At 37.7% G+C, this 10,341-nt stretch overlaps 1 protein-coding gene across 1 annotated transcript in view; it reads left to right on the top strand.

The window, feature by feature from the left end:
• The window catches only part of NEBL (nebulette), a 183,457-nt gene that overhangs the window by 10,810 nt on the left and 162,306 nt on the right, over nucleotides 1-10,341 (top strand). Inside the window, exons 3-4 of the mRNA XM_007936355.2 lie at nucleotides 3,790-3,894; nucleotides 7,022-7,132. Of these exons, the coding sequence (XP_007934546.1) occupies nucleotides 3,790-3,894; nucleotides 7,022-7,132 (216 nt within the window). The remainder of the gene's footprint in view (nucleotides 1-3,789; nucleotides 3,895-7,021; nucleotides 7,133-10,341) is intronic.

The following is a 10,341-nucleotide window of genomic DNA, read 5'->3' as shown; positions in this document are numbered from 1 at the left end:
TTTTTTTTTTTCCTCCAAATGATTTTGAGTTTTGTTCCACATTGTTCTCCCTCTCTATCCAGGGTCTCCTATATTCCTTCCAAGTGGATGACAGTGGTAGCCGGGCACCATCTAGTTCTTCTGGTCTCATAGTTGTATATGTTGCAGATCAGATGGTGTACCATCAAGTTGGTCTTTTTTTTTTTTCCCCCCCCAATTTGAAGATAAGTGGGGGTTGTACATTGGATATGGGTGCAGATGACTGCAAGTAGCAGGCAACCTTATGCAGAAGTTGGGAGGTAGGTGGGCCCAGTTGTGGAAGTTAATCAGTCTCTCAGGGCCTTTCTTTCCACTCTTCCTTCAGTAACAAGATGACATACTGCCTTATGATAACATCATCATTGCTTCATCTCTGTGATCAGTAAAGGAAGGGAGTAGAAGGGCAAATGGACAAAAAATTGTACCTTTGTATCAGAGAAGTCTCTCCCTTCATATCAGAAACATTAGCAACACTGCTGTGAAGACGTCCACTAATGTGTCATGGCCAGAGTTGGGTACTTGACCTCCTAGACCAATCACTGCCCAAGAAGAATGAGATGACCATGATTGGTCTAGACCAGTTTATCATATGAGGCTGCGGTAGAGGTCTGGCTACCCTGAGATCAAGCCTCTCATGAATCCCTTTGTATTCTGTTAGCAGGGAAGGTGTTGGATAGACAACCTAGCCAATAGATAGTGCCTACCTCAAGTTGTGAAATGTAGACATGGGTGCACAAACCGTTTGTAGTTGACCGTCAACCAGAGATTGACAGTTCAAACTTCCCAGAAGTGCCATGGAAGAAAGGTCTGGCAGTTTGTTTCCATAAAAATCACACCCAAAAAAACCCTGTAGAGCTTAGTCCTACTCTGTAACATATGGTATTGCTGTGAGTCAGAATCAATTTGAAGGCTTTTTATTTATTAAAAAAAAACACCAAAAAACAAAAAACCTGAGGTTGTAAAATGTAGGCATGGGTCTATTAGGAGAGGTTTGTCTACTCAGTTGTGCAAACAGTTAATGTGTGTGACTGCTAACAGAAAGGTTGGTGGATGGAGTCCATCTGGAGGTACCTTGGAAGAAAGACTTGTTTACTTCCAAAAAATCAGCCATTGAAAACCCTGTGGAGCACGATTCTGCTCCGAAACCCATGAGGTGACCATGAGTCGAAACTGACTTGACAGCTACTTGCTGCTGATCTAGGCAGTGATTCTTACTTTACTCAAGATTTTGTGTCATTCACAGATGCAGTCCCTTTTCACCTTTCTTTTCCCATTATCCTGGCATGGGAAGGCTAGTAATTTGTGGCATTCAATATTTATATAAAAACTTAAGATCATTTTCTTATTCATCCCTATTATATAACTCATTAGATATCACACATGCGTGCACACACACACACACACATGTATGTGTATCTTTTAATAGAGACCCAAGAAAGAAACGAAGACCTCATTTAGCCTGAAATACTTCCCTGTGTTGCAAAGGAAGTAAATACTTCACCCTTATCCAGTACTCCTGTCTGGAACATTCTGCTCATGTCAGAGCTTATCAGAGAGGCCTCTAGCCATAAGTACATACCACCACAGGGAAGAATGTGAATGTGATGAGGAAAAGATGGTAGCAAAAGATAAAAATAATGAGCCAAACTTAAGCCTAATGAGAGGTTATTTTCTCTCTCACTTAATTATATAAGACATTTTTTTTTTCCTCCTTGTGATCAAAATAGCCTACTATTTATCATACTGCCATTAACGGTTTAATTACTAGTGAGTGAGGAGGGTGATTTGCAGAAACCCAAAATTATGGCTAATCTCTGAGAAGAAAAAGTAATTTAGTGCTCAGATAAGATAAATATTTTCTAATGTTGATTTCATGAATAAAGCAAATTTTAATGTGGTAGACATTTAATAACTGAGAGCCACAGTAGTGAAACGATGGGATTTTGAAATTTCTTTATATGTTCATCTCTGGCTATACCTCGTCAAATAATACTCTTCAAATTACGTTTGCATATGGTAAAATCTAAGTAATGCTAGTGTGTTACATCAATATGGTCATGTTCTTTAAAACCAGGTAGTGTATACAATTAAACTTCACTCTTGGGTTATAATTAGGGAAAGCATGTAATTTATCATCTGAACTGGGAGTCTTTTATTTCAATATAAGTATTTATAATTTTGAATGGATAAACATGGCTTTATTACAGGGTGATAGCAAATCTCAGCAAATTATCCTCATCCTCTCAACTAGCCCTAAATTTTACTTTCATCCTCTCAACTATGTACTAAATTTTGCCTCCCTAGTTTTCAGCAAGTAGTATGACAGTGGGATTGCATTTGGGAGTCTTTTCCATAATTCCTGACTTTTTTTGGGCTCATGTGTCCATGTGGTAACCCTCCTGGCCTCTCTCCACTTCTAAGGGGGAAAGGGTGACTCAGTTTGCTAATGAATTTGAGAGAAGAAATGAGCAGGCTCAGAAAAGCTTTTCTAGGCTCTCTCTTACTGATCCAAATGCCTCCAGGAAGGCAGCATTCACCGCTCCATTACATGGCACGCTTTCTCGGCAGGCTGTGCTCTTGTTGGGGGAAAAGAGGAGGATGGGAAGGCCCCTTCATGTCCATAAATTGGGTATGTTTGATTTTGGGGGAATTTATTAGTAATAGAAGGAGTCTTTGGTTGCCAACCAAAAGATTGGTGGTTCAGACGTACCCAGCAGGCCCCACGGAAGACAGACCTGGCAGTCAGCTCTCATGTACATTACAGCCTAGAAAACTGCATGGGCCATTTTACTCTGTCCCGTGGGGTTGCTAAGAGTTGAAATTGATTTGATAGTACCTAATAACAACAATTAGTAATAGTGGGCATTAGTGGTTTAGTGGTAGAATTCTGGCCTGCCATGTGAGAGACCCAGGTTCAGTTCCCAGCCAGCGCACCTCATGTACAACTGCCACCTGTCTGTCAGTGGAGGCTTGGTGTTGCTATTGTGCTGAACAGGTTTCACCAGAGCTTTCAGACTAAGATGGACTAGGAAAAAAGGCCTGGTGTTCTACTTTGGAAAATAAGCCAATGAGAGCCCTTTGGATCACAGTGGTCCAATCTGTAACTGATCATGGGGGTGGCCCAGAACTAGGTAGCACTTTATCCCTTTGTGCTTGGGGTGCCTAGGAGGCTGCAGTGAGTTGGGGGCAACCTCATGACAGCTAACAACACAGCAGTAATTAGTAATGGGAAGCCCATCATGGCTGCAATTTAACCCTCCAGTCCAGTATGTGTGGGTAATAATGCTAACCCTAAACTTTATTTATTCAATTCCTACCTCAACTTCATTGGCTGTCCTGATGGACTTCTTACTTTCTTCCTTGAGGGTAGGGAGCTATATTTCTGTTTGACCACAGGCTTAATTGCTTAAGTCATTGACTTAAAATTAATAATAAACCAGGACACTTGTTTAAGTGAAAGAGAGTACTCCAGTCAAGCTGGGCAAACCAGGAACTATATAGTCACCATGGTTCCAGTATATTTAGTGCTGATCCCTAAATATAAATACATCCCTGGTTATCTAAAGAGTCTGTCCTTGATATACCTCATCACTTTTGCATTTCTGTGCTGGATATCAATTTACTTGATTTGGCTTGTTTTGAGGAGTGTTTTACATTTGGGAATATACTTTAGAAAACAGACTTTTACCAACTTAAATCTTATTTCAGTATAAGCTCATTAAAATTGTTTTTCTTCTTTCTCTCCTTATGTAAATTATTCTCTTTTTAAAGATCCATTATAAAGAAGAATATAAAAAATCGAAGGACAAGTGTACATTTGTGACAGATACTCCTATGCTAAATCATGTAAAAAATATTGGTGCATTTATTTCTGAGGTAAGGTACTAAAAACTTGCAAAATGACTTGAATTTTCTTTTTTTTTTTTATTTAGATAAAAACCCATATGCATTGAAGTTGGAGAATATTATTATTGAAGGAACTGTTGAATGTTGAATCTATATAACGTTTCATTTGAACAACATTTTAGAAGTTTAGAAAATAGGGAGCTCTGATAGCATAGTGCCTAAGGCATTTGACTGCTAACCAGAAGGCTGGTGGTTCAAACCCATCAACCACTCCCAAAGAAGGGTTGCTGTGAGTTGGATCTGACTCGATGGCAGTGCTTTTGGTAATGTTGCAGCTTTGTTATTTTGTATTGTGAAAATGATTAATTTCATATGGCGCAACATAATTTTTAAGGCTTTTATTTCTCTAGTTTTCCAAAAAAAGTAGAAAAGGAAATTTTGGCCACATAATTAGCCTTAATATAGCCTACATAATATGTAATAAAAATCCACAATAGTCTAAAGGAAATATGACAACAATTTTTAAGATAATCTATAGGCGGCCTTAACAGGTTCCCCCCTCCTCAAGAGCTCTGGTAGTGTTGTGCCTAAGGCACTTGACTGTTAACCAGAAGGCTGACGGTTCAAACCCACTAGCCACTCTTCGAAGGCAGGTTGGGCAATCTACTTCCATAGTGATACCGCCTCGGAAACCCAAGGAGGAGGGGTCCCTGTGAGTTGGGTCTGACTCAACAGCACATAACAACAAAACCACCCCCCCGCAAGTAATCTTTGTATTCCTTTCAATGAGCATCTTGCTTGAAATTTCTCATAATTGTGCCTATAATTGTGTCTATAATTGAACTGAAATCATGTGGCTTAGGAAGTAAATTACGAGACTGAGTTTAAATGAGGGAAAATCAAGGTTAGATCAGAATTTGTAGGGGAGGGGAAATGTTGGCAGATCTTTGGGTTCCTCTTTCTACCTCGCAGAACCCCACTTATTTATTTAGGATGAATTTCTGTTTTCACTTCATCAGAATTACTTGGGAAGCTTTTTAAGAAGCCCAGTTACCCAGGCCCTGTACCCCTGAAATTTTGATATAGTTAATCTGGGGTGATGCCTCAAGTATCAATATTTTTTAAGAGTTTCCTGTTGATGTAATATACAGCCATGGTTAAGAACTACTATAGAAGTTTGTGCTGTGTAATAAATGTGAGAAATATGGAAGAGCTGAAGTAGCTTATAATGCTAGCTTATAATTATTAAACCCAGTACTCTTTTATGCACTGTTAGTGAACTCATAGAAATAGATATATTTTGCAAAATATGGTTTATATATTTTATTATAAATGTTGGCTTATTATATATTTTGACTCCAGCCTTTTCTTATTTTTATGGAATTACTCTTGAAAAGGAATATTTTTATATACTTAAGTGGAAAGCACTGGAAAAAATAGTTAATTTTAGCCATTCCATTATTTTCTTTCTTAACAGACTTATTTGATATGAACTATTGAATATCATTTTGAAAATAAGTGAAATTTACCAGTCAAGTCCATAAAATGTCTCTGGTAAATAATTTTTAATCAATTTGAGCTATTTGTGAAGGTGATAAAATTCAGTTCAACAACGATATTTATTATGAATCCACAGAGTGAGAAATCCATTAGGTTCATTTTTCCAGCTGAAAAGCCATATAGTCTCATCTTGAGAGGATTTAGGACTGTAATTTATGTTGCATTATAAAGCACAAAAATGTTAACAGTGATTTCTTTGATGAGACATTGCTATGGTCTATGAATAGATTGTTTAAAAGAGATGAACTTGAAAAGAGTATGAATAAAATAGTGTTGTAAATGACTGACCTCTAGTGTTTCATAAGTTATGTTCAAAAAAGATCAACATGATTTTTGGATTATTTCTGTTAATTTAAAAAAAAGACTTTGAGTAAAAGTAGTTACATTTCTTCTATTAACTAAAAGAATTCAAAGAATACTTCTGGGAACACAAGGACTTAAACAATGTGTGCTCACAAATCAACAGTCAAACCTAATTCTTAGTGGGAGTCATATTAGGGACTTGTCTACAGAGTGTGAAGAGCATGATTATTGCTTATTACTTCTTAGCTGTGTGTTTCTCATGTGCAGAGAAATTCTTGCTATTGTCAGTTATTAATGCCCCCACCCCCGAAGGAGTTAACTATAGGGAAAAAAAATTGAAAGTGGGCAGTCTGTTGTGTTTTCTTAAACTTGATTTTCGACAGAAGAAATGGTGAATGGGTGTTTCTCTTTGGTTGTTGCTCTTTTTGAATATTGAGGGGGATTTCTAGGGACGGTGCAGAGTTAGATGGAGAGACAGAAACAACAAAAAGTACCTCCATTACCCAGAGCATGTGGCCAGTTGTCATTCAATGGTGGAATTCTCGCCTTCCATCGGGAGACGTGAGTTTGATTCCTGGCCAGTGCACCTTGTGAACAGCTGCCACCCATCTGTCCGTGGGGGCTTGCATGTTGCTGTGATGCTGAACAGGTTTCAATGGAGCTTTCTGATTAAGATAGACTAGGAAGAAAAGCTTCACAATCTACTTTCAAAACTCAGCCGGTGAAGACACTTTGTGGATCCTAATGGCCCAGTCTGCACCTGATCAAGGGAATGGCACGAGACCAGACAGCATTTCTGTCTGTTGTGCATGAGGTTGGCATGAGTTGAGGCAGTACCAATAACAAAAATACCACCCATTGTAGTAGAAGGAGCTTAAGAAGACTTGAATGAAGGACCACTGTCCTTTGCATTCAGGCTCTGTATAATAAATTCTAATGACTTGCAGTGTCTGCAACGACTCAATGTTCCCATTGTTCTCAGATTCTTTTCTCAACTGACCAAACAGGTGAAGTTTTCTATATACACAAATAAATTTACTTTTAGAAATGTGCATGGGTTTAAATGGATAACATTATTTTATGTCTTGTCTCATTTAAATCTTTCTCCATGATAAATTGGATTTATTATATCTCTTCAGAACATGCTTGTCAGAACCAGTATCTAAAATGGTATTTCAACTTTTAAATCAATGTATTTCTGAAGAAAGTTTATTTTTATTCTCTTTCTATAGTCACAGTAAAAGAAATAAGGAATTTCTTTTTTTTTTTTCTTTCCTTTTCTTTTTTACCCCAGGCCAAATACAAAGGCACCATTAAGGCAGACCTTTCCAACTCTCTTTATAAGCAGATGCCAGCCACTATTGACAGTGTCTTTGCAAGAGAAGTTACACAGCTTCAGAGTGAGGTATAGTTTTCCTCAATTATTATGTAATTATGTAGATCAAACATATAATCTAATATAAATTATTTAGAATATTTTTAAGAAGTTTATCTTGGGTATTAAATACTGAACGAAAGTTGGAAACAATTGGTTCATGTGTGCTGTAGAGTCTCTAGTGTAATCACAGAAAATGAAAAGAATATGCAACTTCTGCAAGTCACATAGTGCTGTTTTTCCTAGCTCCATTCAATACTGTCTGGGTATAGAGCAAATTTTAATCTCATTTTGACAGTTTACTGAGATGGAATTCTTGGGGCAAATATTAAACTGTTCTTAGGTTTAGCTTGTTATCCTTAAATGGAGAAGGTTTCAGTAGCTTGTTAGAGTCGCATAAAGAGTTAATGGTTGAATTTGAGATTCACAGGTCTGTGCTCAGATCAGACAGACTTTGCTTTTCTGTGGGCTCTGGCTACCCAAAGGCACCTCCAAGTCGATGCAGCTATTTTAGTGACCATAAGTTGCAGAAGAATTTAAGAACTATCATCATGGAAACAAATTTTGAGTATAGGAGCTTAGGGGTAATTTTTCTTTAATAAGACATCAGCATATAGACCTTTCTTTATGTGTTCATTGCATTTCTTAAAATGGAATTTCAAAATAGATTATTTCACCTGTTCTCTCCTTATTACTTTGTTTCTTTAGTAGTACAATCTGATTTTTGTTATTGTTGCATTATTTACCTGTTATTTGACTCCAGGGCAACATTTTTTCTGCTGTTGTTGTTGTTTTGGTCTCTCTAAGCTACATGGGAGGAACTCTGGTGGCGTAGTACCTAAGGCATTTGACAGCTAACCAGAAGGCTGCTGATTCAAACCCACCAGCCACTTCTCAGAAGGAAGATTGGGCAATCTACTTCTGTAGACATCCTGCCTCAGAAACCCAAGGAGGGGTCACTATGACTCTGATCCGACTTGTCGGCAGTGAGTTTTTTTGAGTAATCTACATGAGAGTAGGAATCTCATCTGTCCTGTTTCCTCCTCTGCCCTTGTGCTTTTGGGACAGCACCTGCATCATAGAGTAAATACTTATCAAATGGATACTTGTTGAATTTGTTGAGTTCCTTTTAAGAAAATGCCTCCTTTTACATAGTTTACATTCTTTGTGCTAAACTTTAGTTTATTGATAATAACAAACACATAGAAGTACTTACTGTGTGCTAGATGCCGTTCTGTGCATCTCACATCCATTTATGTCATTTTATCCTCACAGTAACCCCGTGTTAGAGTTGTGGAAACTGGAGCACAAGAAATTTAAGTAACTTGCCCAACATCACACAGGCAGTACATGGCAGAGCTATTTACATGAACATGATTAGTTTGGCCCCAGACTTTGGGTTCTTAACAATACTACCTTTTCCTCACCATTTCTACCCCTCTTTTCTTATTAGAGAAATTTACTTCTTTCTTTGGAATCTTTTTACTTTTTGGTAGAGGTTACCTAGATAAACTTGAATCTAAAAACAGATTAAAAACCCATTGTTGTCAAGTCAATTTCAACTCACAGTGATACTATATGACAGTGTAGAACTGCCCCACAGAGTTTCCAAGGCTTTAAATATTTATGAAAGCAGACTGGTACATCTTTGTCCTGTGTAGCCAATGGTGGATTCAAACCATCGACCTTTTGTTTAATAGCCAAGTGCTTAACCACTGTGCCACCAGGGCTCCTTCTGAAAATAGATTATGCTTGAAAAATACAGAGAGAGCATAGTTATCCTTTACAGAACATCTTTAAGTACTTGATTATTACAAATTTAAATATGCACTGTATACCCAGTTTGTCAGTAAGCTAATCTCAGCAATGTAACATAAGGCTAAAAATATATGACATTGATGTTGAGGTTCTGCGTGGCTGACCATGACTAATGTGCCCTTAATTTTTCCTGCCAACATCTGGTCACCCAAACCACTTACTGATATTATGGACTACTCCATAAAGCAAATAATTATAACACAATGTTTGATATGTGACAAGCAATAATTAGGCAATAAAGAAGAAAAATCTATTCTTATTTATATTTCCATAAATACATACAACATAGAAATTAACATATTGTACATTTTGGACTCTGTCATTTTTTATTTTTGCCAGAACAGGAATTCACTTACATTGTTAACATGTTATCATATAGTAGAATGTGCACCACTGGGAAATACTTGTGTGTGCTCTACAGTAGCAATTTGTCACTGAATTTATTATTAAGGGAAATCTTGGACTCTGTTTAAGGTATTTCTTTCAATGATTTACATAATTTTAATAAGATTTCTTTAAGTTTACGTAGGTTAATTTTATTTTTGACATTTTAATTCTCAGAACTTTTTTAATTCTCAGAACTTTACCAGATAACGAGAAAGTAGTAGACGTACTTACAGTGTCTATGATAATTAATCTATCTTATTACTGTGTCTAATAGTACCAAGTTTGTGGTAACCTGGAGTATTAGATCAGTTCTGGCATTTAGTTACCTAGTGATGCTCTAACAGAAATTGCCACAAATGGGTAGTCTTCACAAACAGGAGTTTATTCTCTTATAGTTTAGGAGGCTAGATGTCTGAGTTCAATGTGCCAGCTCTAGAGGCTGGGTGAAAGCCCCTCAACTTTGTGCTCCAGCTCTGCCTCTTGCTCCCAGCTCATGGAAGTTGGAGGCTTCTCTTAGCTCACCTGCTGGCTGCTGAAGCTGACAAACCCAAGGGCGACAAATAAAATGGCACAGTCCCAAGATTGCCAAACAACATGGCAGGTCACTAGTTCCAAGTCCAGAGACAGTCCCAAGATCAGCAGGAAATATAGCAGGCTGCTGAATGAAGACTTGGCTACATGCAGGTTCCAAGCATGCCAGAAAGCTGCAGAGACCTTTCTCAAAGCTTCTTATATACTGGAAGCAGACCACATCCCTAAGGCAGCTACTCAGCCACTCTAGTAGATTCCACCATGAGTTGATTACCAGTCTCACCATGTGGAATAACTACATCTAGCTGCCCAGCCACTCAAAACTAGGTCCAGCCAAGTTGACACACAACTTAACTGTCTCAAATGGAGTTCCAGGTTCTCATGAAAACTGTCCTAAACTATTGATGTTACAGTAAAGTATTATCTTCAAATCAGTTTGTAAATATTCTCAGATGCTTAAATTCAACAGAGTGATAAGATGAGGTTTGCTAGATTAATATTTC

Source organism: Orycteropus afer, unplaced genomic scaffold, assembly GCF_000298275.1.
Source record: "Orycteropus afer afer isolate SDZICR_OR568_19922 unplaced genomic scaffold, OryAfe1.0 scaffold00035, whole genome shotgun sequence".
In the NCBI taxonomy this organism is placed as follows: Eukaryota; Metazoa; Chordata; class Mammalia; order Tubulidentata; family Orycteropodidae; genus Orycteropus; species Orycteropus afer.
The sequence above is the reverse complement of the archived record's forward strand: the minus strand, read 5'-3'. Positions and strand labels throughout refer to the sequence as shown.